Raw genomic sequence first — 22798 nt, 5'->3', positions numbered from 1 at the left:
CAGCTACCAGTTTGTTATTGTTTAGGACAGAGTGAATTGCCTGTGTTAAAGACACCCCCGCGGTTGATGTTCAGTAGTGGGAAGGAAAACCATGCTGTTGTGAGCAAATTATGTCATATTTATCTAAGAATTTGAGTAGTCGGGCTAGAAGAATTCTCTTATATGGATGGTTAAGGACGCCTAGTACGGATATTGGCGGATAACTAGATGGTTAAATCGTCTCCGTCTTTGTAGATCGGGGCGACCCTAGCTTTTTTAGAGGACATGAGAAAGTAGAATCATGCAGAGAATGGTTAAAAATGTTGCTTTTGAAAGGGCACAGGAAATTTGCCTTCAGCAACCGCAGCGTGATGCGGTCTAGTGCAGCAGCCTTATTCGTAGACATGTTTAATACAACAGCTTCAACATCATCGGGTTCAATGTCATACATATAGAAAGTGTTGGTTAAAAGGTGGCCTTGAAAGGGGTACTCAGTCGAATTGTCAAATATTGCTGCCAAGGCAAGGCCGACGCTCAAGAAATATAGGTTAAAGTTGCCAGCAATACTTCTATGAATTCGGGCAGAACCTGCTGTTTTGGTGAGTTGCCAATAACTTCTCTATTTCCCATATTTCTTAGCATTACCATTTAACCGCCACTGATTTATTCCGCATCTTTTTATAATTACCTAGGTAATACCGGTTGTGTTTATTTTTCTTCCATTTACGATACCAGTATTGCTTTTGTTTAGGATGCAGAGGATGTGATCTGTCATCCATAGGCACACTTGTTCCTGGTACGACCCAGTAGATACAGTTTGGCTGCTGTTGGCAACGACGCTAGTAAGATTGTCAATCAAGTTAGATAATTTGGCGTTAACGTCGTTGTCATTGTATATTAAATTGGGTTTAATGCGAAAAGCTTCTTCTGTGCTAAATCGTAGTCTATTCTAGTCAAAGGTGCTGTTGTCTTTGGATTTGGTTGGATCAGATCATTGATAGTCACGGAGATAGGAAGGTGATGAGAGATGGGCACATCATACACGCCAACTGTGGCATGTGAGGGTACATTTATTAAGACTGCAGCCGTGGCTGAGTTAACCGAAGCCGTGGCCGAGTGGTCTCCGGCGCCCGTCGCAACTGCGGGAGGTGGTTGGTTCGAGACCCACCGCCGGGCACCCACCGGTAAAAATGGGTACAAGCGTCCCCCGGCCTGGCGCCCGGTCTTTGTCAGGGGTGTGCGTTTGGGTGAAGTCCCGTAAACCCCGCTGCGCGTTCAAGGCAACCCCGTTTTGAACGGTACAGCCCGAAAGGGTGGTTCCACTGTGTGTGCTTACACGTGACACAACTAATTCAAGGGCGCTTCGCGCGCCGCCAAACTCCCCACTACGCCTTCTCTCGAAGAAGCACACGCAACGCTCAGAAGGGCCTCACCGCTCAACCAAACAAAGGAATGGTCAATTGATGTTCCAGATTTATCCGTTGGTCTTGTAGGAACGGCAATGAGATTCAAGTAATTATAAGACTAGCAGATATGTGTAGTCTTTATGAGTTATACTAAGGGTAATAATGTTGTTATCACCAACGATAACTACTGGCTCGTTGTAATTCGCTAAATAAAAAAGATAGCTTCAAGTTTATCTAAAAAGGCAGCTATGGGTGAGTTGGGAGGCCGATAAAGTACGCCAGCAACAGAACAGTCGAGTCGGATAAATGAAGGTTTAATTAGTGATCGGTGATAACTTTGGTTACGTGTGACGATTTTGAACAAAGATGGCTAGTCCCCCTCCTCTAGATCTGGAAAGCCATGGATTTGAGATGGCAGCGTATCTGGGGATAGCAATATTCCCGTCTGTTTTAGCCAGGTTTCAGATGTAGCAATAATATCAAAAGAAGACGTGTGCTGCGACAGATCGCGATAAGCAAGTTGGCGTTTTTGTTTAGCTACCGGTGTTGCCGTGAAAGATCGATACACTATTGTTTGGGTTGGTTGTCACGCGCACTTTGTGGAATCACCATATGCCCGGGGTAGGTTTAGGGGTTGTTAAGTGCCGACGATCACACAATTTTGTACAGGTCATTTTCACATGTAACGTGCACGACTTTCGGGTTTTCAAATTTCGCATTATACTTTGTCGTCTGCAAACCAGGTGGATTTCCAGTTCTTTTTTTTTTCGCCTGAATGCTCTTGCCGAGCAAGACCTTATTTTCAGAGCATAGGTTAGCATTCACACATGGCTCACTTCCTAGGCATCAAAGGGATGCTGCGTTCAGCCTGTTTTTGTTCCACAAAATGCAGATTTTGCGGAAGTAAGACATTGCATGGTTATAGTAGCGTAAATGGAGGTAAGTTGCAGGACGGAATTTTGATAAACAAAAGCATTAAAAAATTGAAAAAATAAAATTCCGGGATCTCACAAAATCAAAAATATGCATCCTATACGTCGCCCCCCAAAACCGAAGACTCAGCAAAAGAAGTCCGCAAAGAAAACGTTTGAAGCACGAATAAAAACTAGCGTAAACGGAACCACTCTGCAGTGACCCTTGCATCACAGAAAAAGAAAACGTGGTTGGCGAAGTAACGGCCCTGAATCGGTGTAATTTTATCAACTAAACCATTGTCAAAAAGAAATGAAAGAAAACTTAAAAAAGAATAAAATATTTGAACCTCTTTTGGTGTTCACAGGGATATTTGGCTGTAAAGAACTCTAGACAACCGGCATAAGAATGCTACTCGTTACTAGACAATTAACAGCACAGCTTTTTAAGCTCCTGGTTGAGCTGCCCGTGAACACAAATACCGAGCGCACGTGAGCGTGCGCCTCGTGACGAGCCAGCTCCACCTTCGAGAACACTGTGTCCAGAGTTCGTGGCGTGATCTCTCGCGAGCCCTTCTCTTCGGCAGTTCACGCACGCCGAGTTCGCGAAGCCGGTTGCCGCGGGTGCATGCGTGCTAACGTGGTCCACTTTGTGAGAGATGTGAAAGCCTGCGAGTGAAGCGATCCGGACTTGCCAGTCATGGAGACCTTTCAGCGGCAACTTCGGAAATCCCTGTCAGGGGCAACAGCCGGGTCTCCGACGGAGGCAGAGGGGCCGCTAGCCCTGCGAAACTCCGGTCAGACTTTCTAACCATAACCTTTACCGCGAAATGAGAAATGAGAAAAAGAACATTGACTAAACAAGCAAAAAACAAACTCCCGCAAGTGTGCACGCACTTTAAAAGCTCGCAAACCTAAACTGGGAATCAGGTGATTCAGTGGAAGTTTTGCGAGCTCACTGTCGCTATCAGTTGGCAAGTATCTGTTTTTATACCTACGTTTGTTTCGTTGAAGGGCCTGTCCCGAACGTTTTGTTGCGTAGAAAATAATGATGTTTCTGAGACCTGGCCTGTTCTTCGAAGCATTGTTTATGAAGCTAAAATATGTAGACAGGCTCAATAAAAACCAATAAATACCATGCAGCCTGGACTGCTCTGAAACGTATCGCGCCGTGTGCCTGAAGCTGCAGCGGAATGTTCTGCTTGGTAAATGTTTGGCTTTGGGCTAGGATGTTTTAAACTGATGTTTCTTGCTCAATGGTTAAGGAACACAAAATAACGCTATCGCGCAGTGAATTGTCATTGTTTTATTTTACACGCCAAATTAAAGAAAAGGTATAACGAGCTAATCGGCACCCATCGGTGCTATTTAGCTTATAGCCCCCCATTTTTTATTTTTGCTGCCGTACGCGAGAAGCATGAGTTAATATACAATGTATCAAAACCTCCGACCTACGGGGACCTCTGGTAGCCATTAGCGCTTTTATTTTTGCTTCATATTATTTTTGCTTCAAAAATCAAACCTGTGACCTGCGGTTCAGCAGCGCAACACCTTAGCCACTCAACCACCGTGGCCTGTTGGAAACAATTTCAGCAGGAATGTACGGCAGGAACTAGTAGATTCGCTTTTGTGGCCACACAACAGAAGAGAATGGAGTTGAATACTTGACGTTACGTTGAGTAGTTACAACGGAAAGGGGAAGGAAGAGAATTTAGACGACTGGTCAAGCGCTGTAACTTTCTTCTTCTTCGAATCAGAAGTACACTCGGTTAGAAGCAAAAAAACAGCAATGCGGCCGTAGTATACCACTCCGCTGAAGCGGCGGACGTATGGCAACAACTCGCGCGCGCATTTTGATCTTCCCGTACTGCTTGACATAGTTTCCCTTTTCCCACCTGGTTTGTTCGTGGTAGCTGCATTAGCTTACACGATGATTAAGTTTGAAAAATCACAGAAAGAACTCTTGTCACATTTAAAATACTCGCAGTAACGCACTACTTGCTCTGCACGGGTAAACAGCCCGCAACGGTGATGAGGCGAAGGACAACTTCCGTTAGTTGTACTCGAGTACCTAATATCCCCAACCAACTAGACCAACAGTGCAACTGGTGAGGTTAGAGACAAAATAAGGTCTAATTGATCTCTCTGATGAAATAAGCTTAATTGTCAGTCTTGATAGCAGCATAAAACGTGAGGTTGAGGCGAGTTAGAGATAAACTGGCATGAATTTGAGGGGATATCAATTCTGGCCTCTTGGCCGCCTTTCGGAAATACGGTGCTGCATGTTCGCGTACTCACGGCAGACACAACCGTGCTATTCAATAAAATAAGTGAAAAGTCGCAAGTGGTACGGAGTTGATGAACTTAGTGGGATGTAACTGGGGAACATTGAAGCTGTGGTTTTTTCTGCAATCTTAAATGTTCTGGGCGTAACATTATTATAGCGATATTCACCGGGAGCGTTTTCAGCATTGAAAGGGATTTAAATGGCGAAAGAACCTCGAGCAAATGTAAAAGCGGCGTTCATATTAGTGGAATGATTGTTGTCGCATAGAGACTGTTTTTGCAATTACAGTAAAACTGAAATTGAAGGAAGAACAGGTGCTGTGAATAGCTCGACGTGCAGCTTAATCAGACTTGTTCGGTTCCCACTCTAATATTTACACACTGCGCTCACTATATGTGCCTTTGGTATTGGTGCTACTTTCGGTAGAATTTTGCACGAATTATCAGGAAGGCTTCTTCGAATTCATCACCGCACTTCGACAATCAGCCGCCTTTCGCTTCCATGCCAAGGCCGTAATAACAAATCGACAGCGTTGACACGATCAGAGCAAAACACCCCTGCATAGCTTTCTGGTTTAAAACATCTATTTTCCATTCTTCAGCAAACGAATTTGTTTTTTTGCATGTTTAGTTGGACGAAAACGTTTTTAATGCCCACAAGGCATGCCGTAGTTGACGTGTTTCCCAAAATAACTGCTGCTGCCGGGCTCTTTCATTCATAATATGCGTGATCAGTGGAAAAGATTTGCATGTTTTCCGCCGTTCAATTATCTCCCATAATGTCATGCACACTACTCTCTAAGCTAAGCGGACATTGTGCAAGTTCCGCATCCGCAAGGATATGCGATATGTCTGGGGCACAGAAACTGTTGGTGGCAGAAGTTGTTGCCCGTTACAGAGGCACGGGAAGGTGTCCAAACGATCGCCACTGGATGCGATGGTAACTGTTGGTGGCCGAAGTTGTTGCCCGTTACAGAGGCACGGGAAGGTGCCCAAACGATCGCCACTGGATGCGATTGACGGTAGTGTTGAAGCACCCGTAGGGTCGTTGCTGCCTCCCTCCGTGAAAGAAAACTGCGTCAAGCTGCTTGAGAGTCAGTGATGACGACTTTGCTGGAGCACTGGATGACGTCTAAGGCAATGGCGATTTCCTCGGCGTCTCGAGGGGAGGTCGTCCGGATGGATGCGCATGCAATTATATGGTTTTTAAATGTTTTCACTGCAACCATCGTTTTTTTTTTGCCAACGTAGCTCGCCGCATCGGTGTAGGACACGTCAGAGTGATTGCAAAATAAGCGTTCGTGGTATTGTTTGCGGGCGGTGCTGCGCTCAGGAGAAAGGTCGGAATTTACATTCTTCGTAGGGGTCGTACCTAAATATGTTTACTCCGGATGGAGTATTTTGATACGGTTGTAGATGTAGGCAGAATAAAATTACTAGTCGTTCATCCGCCTCTCCCGTCAATGAGTAATGATTGATATGGTAATGTTCCTTTAAAGGGGTCATGCAGACAAAATACAAGTTTGTTTTATTCGATAGATTTCGTGCTTTTTAGAGTGCCCCAGCGCTTGTCCGGTAGCAAACGATGCCGTATCAAAGGTTAAAATTTTCATTCTCCCGTGAAATCTTGTGTTTTCGTGACGTCTGCCATGATGTCATGAGCGCGGGTATGCAAACGAACTTCCAGTGCGTCATTAGTCTCTGCCGCCTCGTTCACGGTCAGTCCTCCCAGATGGCGCTACCGCGACCGCCGTTGTCCGCCGTTGCTTTGTTTTTGTCCGTATTTGCTGCTGGCTTGTTTTCGTTACGGTAGAAAGTAATCGTTTCGTAAAAACATAGGGTATGCTCGACAAACGGGGTCACGTAAGACAGCGTCGCTTACTCCAATTGGCCAGTGTCGTGTAAGACAACTCCAAAGCGGCGGGATGCTGTGCAGCTACAAAATGCACAGTGCGCCCAGTACCAACAGCAGTGGGCATCGGTTCTCCTACGTTTACGTGTATTTTCGTAACTTTCATTGTTTACCTCACCGTTCGTACTGCTGTAAGATGAATATGCAGTATATTTAAGCGCAAATCGCTCGTTAAACAAGCTTGCAAGCCCTGCCTAATTCTCGTTTGCTTTTACCGGCCTTATCCATTCGCACAGCTAGGAATATACGACATCATAGGTTCTGTTGCGGAAAATCAGCTAGTGGGTCTCATGGCCATTCCCTTTTTTTGGTAATTATTAGCTTATCTGAGCGAAGTGTGCATTGAAAGGGGTATCAGTACGATTTTAACGAGGCGATCTTCCGAATGAACCAAACTTGTGTTCTGTCGGCATGGCCCCTTTAAGTAGAAATATAACGATTTTCTGGGCACCGCCTTGCTTAGGCTCAGCGAACCCGTGGAGTAAAGCCTACTTTGCGCGGCCAGTGAAATAGTTTGATGCTGTTCAGTCTTTTGTGACTCGTCTCCTCCCAACATCCACCAGAGCTTGTACACTGTGCGGTGTGGACAGCAGGTGGTAGCGAAGGGGAGTTCCAGGAACGCCTGCAAAAAAAAAGTTCCTGCATTTTTGCAGCCGCCCCTTTCCATAGGGGCGATTTCCCGTGAAAGCCGGGTGAATGTCCCAAGCGTTGTAGTCCCACACAAGGGCCGAGCGCCAGGCCAGGGAGTCGCTTGTACCTATTTTACCGGTAGGTGCCCGGCGCTACCAAGGCACACGAATGCACATGGTGCCTTCCACAGCCACGGTGGACGCTCAACTTGCAACCGCCTGTGGCAGGACAACTCAACACGATTCCGCTCAAGGGCAGCTGGGGGCAAACAATCGGCGTCGTTGTGCCGATTTCCGGATTTATAGACGACATCAAACTCTAAAAGCTCGTAACACCGCCAAACAAGGCGACACGAAGGGTCTCGGAGACTTTCCAGCCAGCAAAAACAGTGATGTTTGCGCACGACGTAGAATATCCGGCCGTATAAGTAGCGTCCGAACTTGTAACCACCAATATTACAGCCAAGCGCTCTTTCTCTCTCTATGAGTAGTTGCTCTCAGCTCGGGAATGAGTACGGCTTCCGTACGCGATTACTTGCTCGACTGCATCTTGCCACTGTACTAAGACGGCGCCAAGACGAACATTGCTTGCGTCCGTGTGCAGTTCCGTCTCAGCATCCTCGTCGATGGGCTTTAGTATATGGGTAGACTCCGAGTGCTTCTAGAGCTTCTCAAAAAGCCTGGCACTGCTTCTGTCCCGAAACGTAAGGTACCTCGTCTCTATTCAACGGGTCAAGGGCTCCGCAATCTTGAAAAAAGTGGCCACAAAACGTCGATAGTAGGCGCAGAGACAAAGGAATCGACGCACGGCCCGTTTGCCGTTGGTGTCCGAAAGAGCTCACGGCAGCCGTCTTCTCGGGGTCGGGGCTAAAGTCTTCATGGATTACGAAATGTCCAAGAAATTTCAGTTTTCCGAACTGAAATTTCAGTTTTTCTTGAGAGACAGACCAGCAACCCGTGTTGCATCAAACACTTCGTGAATGCGTTCTAGATGTTCATCGGATGTTTTGGAAAAGATTGCTACGTCATCTAGATAGACAAAACACTAGCACCATTTGAGGGCCGAGAGAACAGTGTCCATTGTTCGTTGAAAGGTAGCAGGAACATAGCAAAGGCGGAAGGGTAGCACTTCAAACTCGTACAACCCACCTGGTGTGATGAAGGCAGTCTTCTAGCGGTCCGGTTCATCTAATTCAATCTGCCAATATCAGGCTGCGTTGCTGGTGCAGCAGGTCGGAGCTTGTTAACACGTGTTCCCGCTCCTTTGGCGTAGGCAATGGGAAAGGAGCCAAGTGTTGAGTGTGCAGTGAGACGAGGTGGGCAGAGGTCGCAGAGGTCTGACAGTCCAAGAGTGATACAGTAAGCGTGAAGGGGAGATGTGGGAAAGGGAGTGGAGGCTATAACATAAACTGGCTTGTAGACCGCACCAGATTCGGAATTCTTCAGCAAACAGGGTTTGATAAAGTGGAGGGGTGGAGCGTGACGGTAGTGCGATGAGGTGTCGCTGAAGCAGAAGGAGAAGAAGATTGAGAGTGAGCGCTTTAGAAGCCGAGCCGCCGTGCCCTGAAGTAATGTGGTAATACTTGGAGGTGACGCTCACAGTCTCAAGCGTGCTCTACTTTGTTCCCATTGAATGAAACATGTCTCGTTGTCCATAGGATGGTAGTTGGGGATAGGTCTGGGTCAACGATGGCTTGGAGGATCTCGAGCGCCACAGTGGGTACTCTTCCCGGCATGCAGTGTAGGCCACCTTGTTCGGAATCAGAGATAGTAGTTTGGGGTGGGGTGGTCGTGTCAGTGCATGCCGAAGGGGCCAATGACGGTGGCTCCAACCGCGGATTAAGAGATATTAAGGTGGGGGGCTCAGTTGAGAATGGTGCCTTCTGAGTCGGTGACTGCGAGGGTCGAGCGGGGAGGGTGGAGTTCGAGCAATGCCGAAGGACTGTCAGTTGGGAAAGTTGGTACTGATTGTAATGGAAACAGCGCAAAGATGACAGACAGAAAAAAATGAAGTGGTCATTGAAATTTTAATCTACCGGAAAAACGTATATACGCATGAAAATTACAATTCACAGGGTGTGTATTCCTTTGCGCACACTGGCAAGCACAATCACCCACAAGATATAACAAAAGCGGCACGTGCGCGCACATATTGAAACGGCACTGGCCAAACTGTCAACTAATTTATCAGCCAGTCTGACAGAGGGCTTGCTAATACATGTGCTGTTTCTCGCGATGTGAAAAGCCTCAACTATCTCGCAGGTGGCCTGTCTCCCACCTTTTCTAATTCCAACGTCTTTGCAATGTTTCCATTATGTTGGGCGATGTCGGGATCGCAGGAGCTAGGTTCCGAAGAGTGCTACGTTGGAGTTGTTGTATTCTGGCTTTGCATCGGCCGATGTTGCACACGTTGTGGACGTGGTGTAGAGTGGGTGCCACATTGAGATTGGTCTGGATACGGGAAAAAAAGGGGGGGGGGGTTGCGTTATTGGGGTGATTGGGGGCAGGTATGTGGCGGCCTAATCCTCTGGGGCCGTATGGCCGCTAGGGTTGCTTGACAGGCCCGCCAGTTGACATACCAGATTTTTATGCTTCGGGGAGGCAGTAGAGGGTGTTGTGTAGCACCAGTTGGAGCGATTTCCGCGTGTAGGTGAAATCTGGCAGGTCAGTGCTGTCTGGTACGCGATGAGGGTGTCTCGCTTGTGGTTTAAGCCGGACTTTAGTTAGCCCCGCGTGTGAGGCGGCTAAGGATCAGGGCAAGAGCGAGGTGGCGGGAGTTCGAGCCTGCTTCCATGGCGTACACGTGGCATGGAGCACGTACCAGTTTTTCGCGGAGAAGCGAATCGAGGGCAGACGCGCAATAGGTGATTTACAGTCTCACGCACGGCGCAAGTCGGGCACAGCGTGAATCTTCCAGTGACTCCCTATCCTATGTAATGGATGTGTTGTTGACTACGTTCTGAGAGCATTTCAGACAAAAAGCTGAAAGAAGTGCTGCAGGGTTTGCTTCTAAAATCATGCTACGACGAATATTTGTAAAATCCCTCGAAGACGGAAAGTCGCCGAATATTTTCTGTACTATCAAACACTGGGGTTGGTGGGTTGCATCACGCTGCGTAACAGTTAGCAGAGGTTTTGCATAGACGAATATGCTTGGCCAGCAGTTAGAGAAACGGGAAGAAGAAACATGTTTCAACAGCAGTGCAGAGGTAAGCGGGGCATGTAAAAAGTTCACAGTATACGTAACGACAGCCTTGCAACGTGGTCTGTTTAGATTGTATCGGTATGTCATCACGGTGACGGAGATGTCACAGATTTCCACGTCTCTCTCGAGTCAAGGTTACGGTCAGTATAAAATACATTAGAATCATTTCTATTCTCTGAAACTTGCTGAAACATACGCCTTTACCCACGAGTCACCTGATAGCCTATATCAGCTTCTAAATTTCGTTTCAGTACTTTTATAATTGTTACGTGGCGGCAAAAATAATGAGATGAATCATGGTGAAGAATGATGAGCGATCTATTTACATTATCTACAGGCGGCTATGAGAGCATCTGCGCAAGGTTTAAAGCTTTCTCTTTCTCTTTCTGCGCAAAGTACCAGTTACTTCGTCGTCGTCTGTATTGGGTCATGGCGCTGTGCAGCAGTGTCGACTTATGTCCCGTGGCAATACTTACATTTCTGCGCCCCGAGGTTGATGTTTTTCATAACCTGCAAATCAACTGCCCCGACTTTAACGTGCCATAATTAAATACCAAACCCCTTATGAAGTGGTATTCCATGTGGGCTCTGTTTGAAATGGAAAAAGTAGGAGAGAAAATTTTAATACCGTTAGCCACACCAGGAAATTGAACAAATACAGTTAGACTACTGATGAGGAGTGAGTGAAACACTTTATTAAGGACGAGAGGTCATGTCAGGGCCTCATGGCCTCTCGTCCTTAATAAAGTGTTTCACTCACTCCTCATCAGTAGTCCAACTGTATTTGTTCAATTTCCTCTTGTGGATAACGATATTAAAATTTCCTCTTCTGCTTTTTGGGTTTCAAACAGAGCCCACATGCAATACCACTTCACAGTAGGGAAAGAATCTGGTGATTTGTGGTAGGTATGGCAATTGTATGTTAGCAATATTCAGTGGCACTAAATATTTATTTATGTATTCGGTAATACTGTTGACCCTCTAGTGAGGGTCGTTACAGGGATGGAACAAACACTGTAATACCACACAGTCATGAACAAAACACATTAAAATACTGCAAGGAAACAAAACAAGGGAACGAAATACGGCAAGGGAACCAAACGGTGATCCAAAATACTGTAATAGCGCACAGTCATGAACAGATTTGGGATGACGCACTAGTTCTAAAAAACATATCTATAGCTAATTCAAATTGTTGTACACCTGAGCACTCCACAACATCGTTTGATAGTTTATTCTATATTTCAATGACATCTGGAAAAAGAATACCGATACACGTCAGTGTGCATATTAACAGTTCGAATCGCTCTGCTGTGATTTCTGTGGGAACCATATTTTGGAGGTGCTTTCACATAGTATTGCTTATCTAGTTTTAATGCTCCATAGAATATCTGGAAAATAAATTTCTGCAGTTGCTTTGTTCTTCTGCTTTCCAGAAGTTCTAACCCGCACTGCTGAAACATATCTGTAACTGAGTCTGCGCAGTGATACCTAGAACATATAAAACGCGCTGCGATTCGTTTTATTTTTTCTACCTTCTAGTTTAAATCCTTTTGGTGTGGGCTCCATACAACATTTGCATATTCTAAAACAGGCCATATGAAAGTATTGTAGGCAACTAACTTAATTTCTTGAGTAGCGTTTGGTAGCTTCCGCCTAAGAAATCAGAGCTTTTGGTATGCTTTGGAGTAGGTATTAGGCACATGAATGCGCCAATCGAGATTATGCGCCACTGTCACCCCTAAGTACCGGAAGTTCTGTACCTCGGTCAAGGCATATTCCCCTATATTATATTAAAATCTTAGAATATCCCGCTCTTTTGTTATATGCGTATATGTTGTTTTGTTATAATTGATTTCCATGCCCCACCGTTGACACCAAAAATTTAATGCTTGCAGGCAATTGTTCAGTCCAGTCTGATCGTTGGGGCATAGTACACGAGAATAAATCAAACAATCGTCCACGAAAAGTTTCATCTTAACAGGTGCGTTGACAATGGCAGGAATATCATTTATGTACAGTAGGAACAATAACGGTCCTAAAACAGAGCCTTGAGGCACTCCAGAAAGAACTTCGCATTTTTCTGATACGCTTGTCACAATTTTGACTCTTTGTAAACGATTTAGTAAATACTCCTCGATCCACGAAACAATACCCTCACTAATTCCTAGCCTTCGCAATTTGTAGAGCCGTTTATGATGCGGTACCTTGTCGAATGCCTTCGCAAAGGCTATACATACAACGTCTACCTGCATATGCATCGACTCGAGAGCAATTCCAAATGCCCCGGCTGGCGTGGGACTTTTTACATCCTCTGCCAAATGCTGTAAAGAGACTCTTGGCTTGGGGCTGCCTTTGTTTACGACCAGATGCATTTGAGCCCACTCAAGAGCTTTCACACGTTCACATCTCTTTTATTCGAGGTGGCATAAAGCCATAAGGCTGCAGAAGAATATGTTGTGAAGAAAGTTGGTACTCGACTACTCGAAACATAGCAACGCGAAGGGTGAGCGAAGACTTAGAAGGCACACAGCACTGGCGCTGTCGCGTGCGTCTTCTAAGTCTTCGTTCCCCATTCGCGTTGTTATGTGTTTTGCCGATAGAAGGTCGGCAAAAGAGGCGTGCCGAGCACACTTTTTTGGCGGCTCAGTGTACGTACAAAGCCACCACAAATTATGCGAAACAAGTGTGTAGGATTCGTCCCTTACAATTCAAAGGAAGGTATTGTACATTCTATTGCAGAGTCTTACATGAGGGCTATGGCAGCTACTGGAGCGTACGCTGTGATAGTTGCATTTCTGTTATCGGAGTTCTGCACTGCTCAATGTAAGCAAATTTACTCTTTCTGATAACGATTTCATTTTTTATGTTATGACAGTGGCGCTATCAGCAAAACTAGCTTTTTGTTTAAGAAGCCTGTGATCCGAAATTCTGCTAGAAAGGGGCGGCACCTTAACCTAGTCGGGGTATTTATTTCTCCCTACATCAGGCATCTCCGACAGCCAGGTGAAATGTACTACGGTACCGTTTCCAGATGTCCTGAAACTAAGCAAGGTAATCGACGTTCTACTCACTTCACATTCATTCTATTGTTTTAGCAGAACTATCTTTATGGCACAATTAGAGACCTACTCTAGGCCTGTAATTTCAGGCGTAAAAATTGTTTAGGTAAATTTTATAAAAAAAAAAAACACACTTTCACTAGCTCCCTGGAAAAAGCAAATAGCAAAATTCAAATCTTTAATATATGTTTCTGATGCAATAAAATTTCAGTGTCTGCACGGTACTTGGGACGTCTGCACTTCCGATAAGGTAAGTTATTTCTGAAACATTCACTGTATCTTAGTGTTTTTGTGAATAATTTGCACGACATTATCGAAATGCCCAAATTGTCAAGAAGTCGCCATAGAAACTGCCCATATCGGTGTATTAGTTATTGGGTAGGAATAAAAAAAGCAGAGTGAAAGCTGCGGGATTTTAAATTTTGTGTTGGAGTATCATATATACCAATGGAAACAAAGACAAGGTAGTGATAAGCAAAAGAATCAAGGATAAGCCAGTCCTGACATTCGCAAGTGAACAAAATTCATAGGATTGCCAGAAAAGACTGGTTTTGGCAGGAATGAATAATACCAAATGAGAAGTGATTGTTGGCCTAAAAACAAACCAAGTACAAAAAACCTGAGAAGGGGCGAAGCATGCAGTGTTGAAGTGTATTCTTCGCGCCATGGTGTTTTTGCCAACGGAGATGACACCGTTGGGGGTAGAGGTATACAGCTTTGCTGTTAAAGTCTCGTGTCTTTGAAGCACGAAGCGCTCCAGCGTGAGACGTGAACGAGTGTTTTATGAAGGGTTCCAGCGCGAGGCGTTCCAGCGCTGTTTTTTGAGTACGCGTTACGGTTTTGCGCGAGGCGTGAAAGTGTCCCGGTGTTTTAGTACCGTGACTACATGAGACGACGGTTACGACGATGACATGAGACGCCAACAGCCGGAGCCACTAAAGGGCTTCGGTACTAAAAAAGCAGGGTGACAGCTGCCAGACGTTATATTTTGTGTTGGAGTATCATAGAAACTAATGGAAACCAACGAAATTGAGTGATAAGCAAAAAAATTAAGGATACGCTTGTTCCGGCGTACGCAAGTCCCCGCCTTTTTGTGATTTTTAACTAATTGCTACGTGCCGGCAGAACGGATCAGGCGAGCCATAGTTAAGAACGATGATCGATCTGTTTACATTACGCACAAGACGGTCATAAGATGAAGATGATGGTGATGCCGTTAATGTTTTTGGCACGTACCCACGAGGAGGATTGGCCAGAAGCGTCCACGAGCCTACATGCAGCCATTCCCTCGTCGTTATCGGTGGTGGGTCATGGCACCGTGCTGCATCGTTCACCTATGGCCTATCAGAATATAATGTTAACAATGCGGCGAAGGAGGTTAGGTATTTCATACTGAGCTGTGTACTGAACGTTTTGTTTTAAGACCCATGTTTACCGTCGTGCATCGTGTTCCGCAGCGCTTGATTTTCTGCGCAACATATAAGCAGTTCCTTTTCCCTGTAGAGGACTTTGTAATAGGATGTTAGTGACAGCCAACAAACTAAGCTAAATAGCTGATTTGCATCTCTCAACACCAAAGAGATAATAAATGGTTTGTGGTTGGAATTTGTACGTGGAATATTACATACTCTGATACATTCTGCAGGAAGAAGAGGAAAGCCCAGCACGCAAACTAGCAAAAGTGAGTATTTACTGCAAATAGGAAATGACGATAAGGTCAAGCACAGCTTCCAAACAAACAACAGTTAGGTTGTGGTGAAGAATTTTCACTATAACTACAACTAATACGATCCAATAACTTGGAAGAAAGTTCACAGTGGCTCTCATTACGCAAATGACAAAATGAGTTGCAAATAAAAAGATGAAAAAAAAACAAGTGCAAATAGGAAAAAGTGCCTGTTAGATTAGCCATGTCCTAGAGTCTTAACCTTAAAACGGAACAAGGAAATACGAACGACATAGGAATAGAAAAGCAGCTAGGACGCCTTAGTCTACAGTACGGCCTTGCTGTGTGTTTGACATATTTCTTGGCCTATTTGCATAGTGCTGTAATTTTAGGTAAAAACAGCGGTCAAGGCAATTTGAACCTTTCTAGTTTGCCTTCGGTAATTACAGAAGAAATTTCAAATTGGCGTGGAGTCGTGTCACAATAAAGCAATGCATTTCTTGGGCAAATAAAGATTTTCGCGAAGGATATGAACAAAACTTTAGGCAAAATGCAATATTTGGGGTAAGTATATTACGATAATGCCGTTATTATGTGGCGTGGTACTTCTATTGCGATAAGCAAACTCGTGAGTGTAGGCACTGCAGGGGCTTAGAAGGGCAATAATGTATTTTTTAACCACCCGCTGCGATGGCTAAGTGTCTAAGGCATTCTTCTGCTGAGCCCAAGGACGCGGGTTCGAGCCTCGGTAGCGTCATTCGCTGTCCTGGTGGAGTCGAAAAGTGGAAACACCCGTGAGCTACAGATTTAGGCGCACGTTGAAGATACCAAGGTCGCCGAAGTTAATCCGGAGCCCCCCAGTACGTCACGCTTCATCGCCGGTGTAGTTTCGGGCCGTCGAACCTCAGAATCAACTTTTTAAGTGCGAATGCACTTCTTAAGCGACCCTGAATCACGCGTCCACCGCCGTCCGTCCGTCCGCACCACATACCCACTTAGGGCGATTGGCCAAGAAGAGTTCCTAATTTCTTTAGTACATACCCACTTAGGGCGATTGGCCAAGAAGAATTCTTTCGCATCACCCGTGCATTCCCACTTCCCCATCGACGACTGCTGCTTCGCCAGGAGCGGAAGTCGGGGCGAGTACTGCGGCGTCTACCTCGTCGGTCACGTCTACGCGAACCTCGTGTCGCACGCCGTGTCCACCTCGCCGGTCAGGGACGAGTCGCCGTACAGTGCCGTCTACACCGACGCGTACTCGGGCGACGGAATCGTGGTCGTCACCCTCTACCTCGCGCCAAACATCTCGCGCGACGACGTCGTCGAATACGTGGACGCGGCGATGGAGAGTGTGGCCAGGCGCGTAAAGCCCTCGGACCCGGTCGTGGTGTGTGTGTGATCTCCTCGAACATACACTTTAATTCACCAAGATTTCCAGAGAACGACTAACGGGGTGTGTGAATCCCCACTTGATCACGCGGGGGTGTTAAATGCAACTAACGGGCGAATGCCAACACAGTTCAACATAACTCCCCCTCATAGCATCACCCGTGCATTCGCACTTCCCCATGCTGCCCTTCGGGGAAATGCGGGTGTTTTTTTTAACTGGTGTCCCCATAAGTTTGCACATTTTCATTCATAGAGCTAAATTTTTTTATAGGAATTTATTGTCTGGCTATGTTGGTGTAACGGCTCGTGGTTATTCAGTTAAGCCTTATATTGCATCAATAGTTTCTTCCAAGTTCACTCCGAACCGCATGTAATCACTTACGTCCAACCTATAAATAATCAACTTCTGTAAGGTAATTGGATGATTGCAACAACTGACTACTTATTCAGTTTTGACGTCACACCAACCATCATTACCCACGAGCGCTACCCATTAACGAGCGCTGGAAGCTCCCAAGGCCTTATTAGCTCCTCGACCGGGAGTCGTTCTCTCGAAGTCCAGGCCCAACTCATCTTTTGAACCAGAGTGGTAGTTAGCGTGATATACCTACTTGCTAAGTGTCCTCTGGAAGCACAGGCGTTGCGGAATTTTATTAGAATCTCATGGCGCGACTGGCGACATCGTCGAAAGACGATGGTCTTCACCCGCCCTGCCACGTAACTGCCTCTCCTGTCTAATCCGCCAACCTCTCACGCTGTTGCCTTTCTGTCTCGGTCTAACATTTCGAGGATTGCAGATATCACTTTTGCCACATTCGAAATGCTGCGCCGTCTGTCCGGACTGATGGGACTTAGCGCTCGAGCCCCGAGCGCAAGTTACGGATGGCACTCTTGTTTATTCGTCGTGGTTAAAAAGCTTTTTGTTTTCATCCCGTATTTTTTATTTTCTAACAAAAAACCAGCACACATCTGCTTTTATCTATAAAAGAGTGCGAACATTAGTTAGCTAATGACTTTATTCCTCAAATATACCTAATATTATTTTTTTGGAACAATCTTGTCAAGTATAGATCTTTCTAGATTTATTTGATCGAAAATGTTTCGCCTATGCAAAGGTCTCATTCGAGAATTTAATTTCTTAGTCGGGTGGCTGAATCCTGGCAAGGGCCTGTCTAGCGCTACGAGCAGTGCAGCAGCTCTCAGGCCTGGATGACGTGCGCAGCCGCATGCGGTTGCACACGGTGGCCGCAACGAACACGGATGAGGGAGAAATCGAAGAGGATGCGAGAGATAGATAGATAGATAGATAGATAGATAGATAGATAGATAGATAGATAGATAGAGAGAGAGAGAGAGAGAGAGAGAGAGAGAGAGAGAGAGAGAGAGAGAGAGAGAGAGAGAGAGAGAGAGAGAGAGAGAGAGAGAGAGAGAGAGAGAGAGAGAGAGAGAGAGAGAGAACCATTTTATTTACGGCTAGGTGAGTGGGAGGGGGTGGCGGTGGCCCAGAGAGCCTCCGCGACCAGGGCCCAACAGGTCGCGGAGGCCCTCTGGGCCACCGTATCTTTGGTGGTGGGAAGTGTGGGAGGTTTTGGCAGTCCTGGTTATGCAGCTGTCATGGGTGATGGGGTTCTGCAGCTGCACAGAGCAACCAACGGGCTCTGTATCATCCTAGTAAATAAATAGTTACCATGTCGAAAATGGGAAATACAGAAGTTTCTTCATTCTAACGGTTTGCCGTCGTCATCTTTGCCTATGCGGTGCATCATAACGCAGCGCAGGGCAAGCACGACCAACTCCTCTGTGTAAGCGGTCCGAGCGCGTTGCTATCATTTTCGTTACAAGCACCTCTAATTCTTAATTTGGTATGGTCTTGTGCTGGTTGGGATAGAATTGCTCTTGAAGATGATCTCGTGCGGTTGCGATGGCCGCGCCACGCTTTTTTGCGTTTTGTTTGCATTCCTTAATGTATTCCATTCTGACCAGAACAAAATTTCTTTGTGGTGACCAGTCAGCCCTTAGCAGGCCGCCGATCCCCACTTCCGACCTTTCGTACCCCCTTTTTTACCGTTTCTGGCTCTCTTTTATTACAAATGGCCATTAATCGATGTAGAACACAAGCCTGTTAAGGCTTGAAGTGCGGCGTCCTTGACACTGAGGATTCTATAGTCCTCGTGTCACGCCCATTTGTACCGAAGGATTTCGAATTACGCGCTTGTCCTCCATGTGACGGAAGGATAGGTATACAGCAACATGCATCAAAGGGACACTGAAGTGAATTTGTCCAGCTCCCGTTTTTGCTTGCACTGCGTAGACTGGCTCCAATTAGCACACTTTTCATCGTTTATCCGGTTGACAAATCGGTAATTATTTTACAAAGCGCGAAAGAAGAAAAACTACCATGCGCGGTTTGCGGCGGCCGCACCAACTAAAGCTGTGACGTTGGGAGGAGCGGGCACCGTGATTGGACGATGCCCAAGGTGAGCAACCAAATAAGTTTCGGTTTTGGTTTCGGTTCTGTAAAACATAACCGGTGGCGTTGTTGGATGGGCATTCTCAATAACTCAGTAATCATCGTACCGCGCTTCTGCCATGTTGTCAGCTGTAAAAATGCATAAAGATAAGCCTCCCAGGACGGCTTGGAATCGTAGCATTCACTAGCCGAGGCCTACGCAGTGCATGGACGCCCTCCGCGTACCCGCAGACGCCCAAATGTCATGCGCTTTTCCCCCCATATTTGGAGCTTGCCTCACTCATGCCTGTACCGTAAAAAGCGTGTTCGCACCAGGCCAAGGGTCTGTTCATTCTGGCCTGTGCCCACTGCCCGCAAGCAGTCGGTGCTTATGGCAACAGCACGCCAACGAGAACTCGCTAGCGCGCCAGTGCCAGCCTGCGCGTTCTGTGAACTAGTTCGTGGAGCCATGAACGTTGCGGTCCAAAAAAAAAGGTGAACTCAACGTAGAATACATCGGCGGAAAACGAAAAAGTTAACTTACAAAAAAAAAGCACGTACCCGCGGGGATTCGAACTCGTGACTTGCAAAACACTTGCGGTGACATACCTGGCGCCCAAACCACTCGGCCACGGGACGGGCTCCGCCGACCTTGCTAATATAAGGTATATATTGTACAAGAAGTTTACATTTTTATTTAGTTTTGGCATTTCAAGCAGCTTAGGTGACTATTTGTTGTATTGCGCTCGTTCATTAAGCGTCCCCCGAGTTTCCACAATAGCTCACGTCTAGCAATTGCATTTCCTAGACGGAAAAGCGTTCGCAGATGCGTAGTCGTGCTGCTGACCGCTGTGCTTGTTCGCCCAGCGCAAAAAAGTGCTTCCCGCACACTATTTTTACGCTGTACGCTAAAAATATCAGTTGATATTATTTCCTTAGTACCTATATTGACTTCGCTGACTCTTCTCCCGCCTTCAAGAGGCCTTATATTTTCCTACTGGCGTACCAGTCAGCGAAGCGTCGCATGTGCGCTTGTGCAGCGCTTGTGTGAAGCGACCTTGACTTGGAGCTAGATACAGTGTACAAACTAACCAAGTAAAGAAAGGCTCATTCTTCCATTCACAAACGTGTCCTGGCTTCGTTTCAACTGAGCGAACGAATTGCGACGACCCGTCGGCGGCCGGCGGACGAAACGCTGGGCCAACTGACTCTGTCTGAAGGCCGGGGAGCCGTGCAGTAGCGCAGCCAATTGCGAGCTCGGCTCCTCGCGACGTCACACGATAACGCCGCAGAAAATGGGCGAGCGTAAAGAGAGGAGGACAGCATTTTTGAATTACTTTTTCTACTAAATAAAATCGCGTAAACGCGCCCAGAGTGGTCGTAACATGGACTGGGGACTGCGGACTACAATTTGCGCAAGTAATCCCGCAATGTTTACATATCACTTCAGTGTCCCTTTAAATTACCTAGGGACGACGCTGTCCGTAACGGCGGCACGCTCGTTTGTTAAAGGCGGTTTGAAATTACGCGCTCGAGCCCTATCATCCAGCGCTTCCTATGCTTGCATTCTACACAGTCCCAAACATCCCTTCCAACGCATTTTTTCCCGAAAATCCTGACCACGTAGCGCAGTCGGTAAAACAACAGCTTGAAAACCTTTACGAACCAGATTCGGAATGGGCCCTAGAAACGTTTTTTTTTTTCACTTTGGAGTACCAGTCTTGCGCAACCTTAAGAGTTCCGCCGACATCATCGGGCACACACAAAGCATAGTTCAGTAATAAGTAAGGGGATTGTAGTGGTAAACTTTATTTATATTGCGTCGGAGCATGTCCTGTGTAATCATGCTAACAGCATTTTAAACAGGTTATTGCTATACGTAACAATAATTATTCAGACGTTATTCAGACAATATTCTCACATTATGGCATGCGCTGGCTCATGTTGGTATGCGGGGAATAGAAAAAAAGTGTAAAAAAAACACACGGCCAGAAAGATGGGAACATCAGGGCAACACGGTAAGCTTGTTTGGTGATATATCAACAATGATTCCACTGCCCGAAATTGAGTAAGGGTGAGTTTGATAGAACGTCTTAACTTTTCGAACCGCGGTCTTCAAGAATCTGCAAGCATTGTTAGAAAAACACGCTCGGGGCTGTGAAAGCTTTCTAAATTAACAAAAATTTTGAAGCAACGGGCACGTGGTTGGAATGTGTTTTGCGGTTTCTTAAGGCTTTATGACTTTCTGTTGCGATAAAACATTAGTGCTCGTGCAGTCGTATTCTTCGCGCACATATTTTGTTTTTGTGCACACAGAAGCGGCAAGCCTCCGCCATGGTACGTTGCTTTATCATTGCGGTGTACGATATCAAAACTATGCACGCTGGATTGCGTCATGCTGTGTTTATTTGGACAGTTCCTACAAAATCATGTTAATTGAAAGAAGGGAAACCGCATGCGTGAACAATGTGGCTAAACTATTCGCGTTTTGTTTTGTTGCAGTGCCTAATTAACTCCGAGATGATGCCAGCCTTCGTGTCTATCCTCATAGACAAATTCAGGAACGGCATCACCTTTGTCCTGGACCCGTTTTCACCCCAGGGTGAGTAATTGTATTCAATATGGAACATACCATTAGTGAAACTTAACCAGGTCGAAACGAGGTTTTTCGTTGCACTAACTTAAGGTTTGTTATGGTGGAAGGCGTACTGGCAAAAGAACTTGGCGGGAACCAAATCACAAGTTCGTATGGGTGCAGTACAAATTGGTTTATCTGGCAAGCCGGTATATGTGTTAAAAAGCAATGATGCAGAAGAATGAAAAGAGAATACAAAAAGGAATGGAAACTTGTGTAACATAAAATGAACTAAGGTATCCTGCATGCATAATTCTGCACTGGCTTCCGAGAAACTTATTTTTATAGATGCGATAGAACACAAGCTCGAAAAAATTAGTTTAAATAATAAAGCGTAATTGCTTACAGGATACTTCTCTCCTCAACTGCATGGTGTGATCTCTTCGTTGCTTTTCTTACTTTGTTTTAGTAAGGTAAGTGTTGCCGCAAAAAAGCGTCGCAGCAATGCCATAGGCTGATGAGGTAATTAGGTTCTTTGACAGGCTGTAAGCCTACCCTGTCCTACAATGGCCCGCTTTTGCCATCTCCATTTCGTCTGGTGCAGCTTTATGGGCGCGCTTCGCGTCTGGATGACGGCACGCGTTATTCAGATTGGGTGTTGCACCGCAGGTAGATGGCCTCTAAAATATCAGTTACGGGAGACCGAGGATGACTCACAATGGAGGCGTGAACAATGGCTTGACACTCGCAGGCTGCTTCAGCGACGTATACCTCCTGCAGATGTAATTTTATTCGGATCGAGTCGGCTAGGGCTGCAACTTACAGGCTCGGTGTCATAGATTTTGCTTCATTTACACTTTTGTGATAGAGGGTGAATGTCCTCACGTAGATATTGGGTTGATACTAAAACATCGTTGACACAGTGCCAGGTAAGTGGAGCATCTAAGATAGTGCTGCCGTGAGCGTTATCCGAGGGTTCACTGTGGCAGCTTCTGGCTACCATTCGGCAGCTGTGAAACATGGTTAAGTAGCGCGGTAAGGACGGGACAAAAGTAGGGACCACACAAAGCACACAAGTAGGGACAAAAGTTTGTCCTGTCCTTACCGCGCTACTCAACCATGTTTCATAGTTGGAACCAACTAGCCCACATTTACGCATTGACAAGTATTCGGCAGCTGTCTTCTGTTGTACAAGGGTTCTGCAATTAACAGGTGTATGTAAGCACTACACGGAGTTTGTGTTTTTCTGATCTGTTGGGGTAGCTCACCGGAACAACCATTGATCTCCTCAGCGAAAACAACAGCACAGTATTTCGGGTGTTTCTTGAG

General features: G+C 46.1%; 1 protein-coding gene across 1 annotated transcript in view; it reads left to right on the top strand.

Annotated features, from left to right (window-relative positions):
* LOC144139044 (uncharacterized) overlaps window positions 1–22798 on the top strand; it is a 67699-nt gene that overhangs the window by 33887 nt on the left and 11014 nt on the right. The window contains exons 2-6 of the mRNA XM_077671534.1: window positions 13071–13154; window positions 13318–13382; window positions 13602–13640; window positions 15036–15071; window positions 21397–21496. Of these exons, the coding sequence (XP_077527660.1) occupies window positions 13071–13154; window positions 13318–13382; window positions 13602–13640; window positions 15036–15071; window positions 21397–21496 (324 nt within the window). The remainder of the gene's footprint in view (window positions 1–13070; window positions 13155–13317; window positions 13383–13601; window positions 13641–15035; window positions 15072–21396; window positions 21497–22798) is intronic.

The sequence above is a fragment of the Haemaphysalis longicornis genome, unplaced genomic scaffold (assembly GCF_048455015.1).
Source record: "Haemaphysalis longicornis isolate Haplotype H1 unplaced genomic scaffold, Haemaphysalis longicornis Haplotype H1 scaffold_5, whole genome shotgun sequence".
Taxonomy (NCBI): Eukaryota; Metazoa; Arthropoda; class Arachnida; order Ixodida; family Ixodidae; genus Haemaphysalis; species Haemaphysalis longicornis.
The sequence above is the reverse complement of the archived record's forward strand: the minus strand, read 5'-3'. Positions and strand labels throughout refer to the sequence as shown.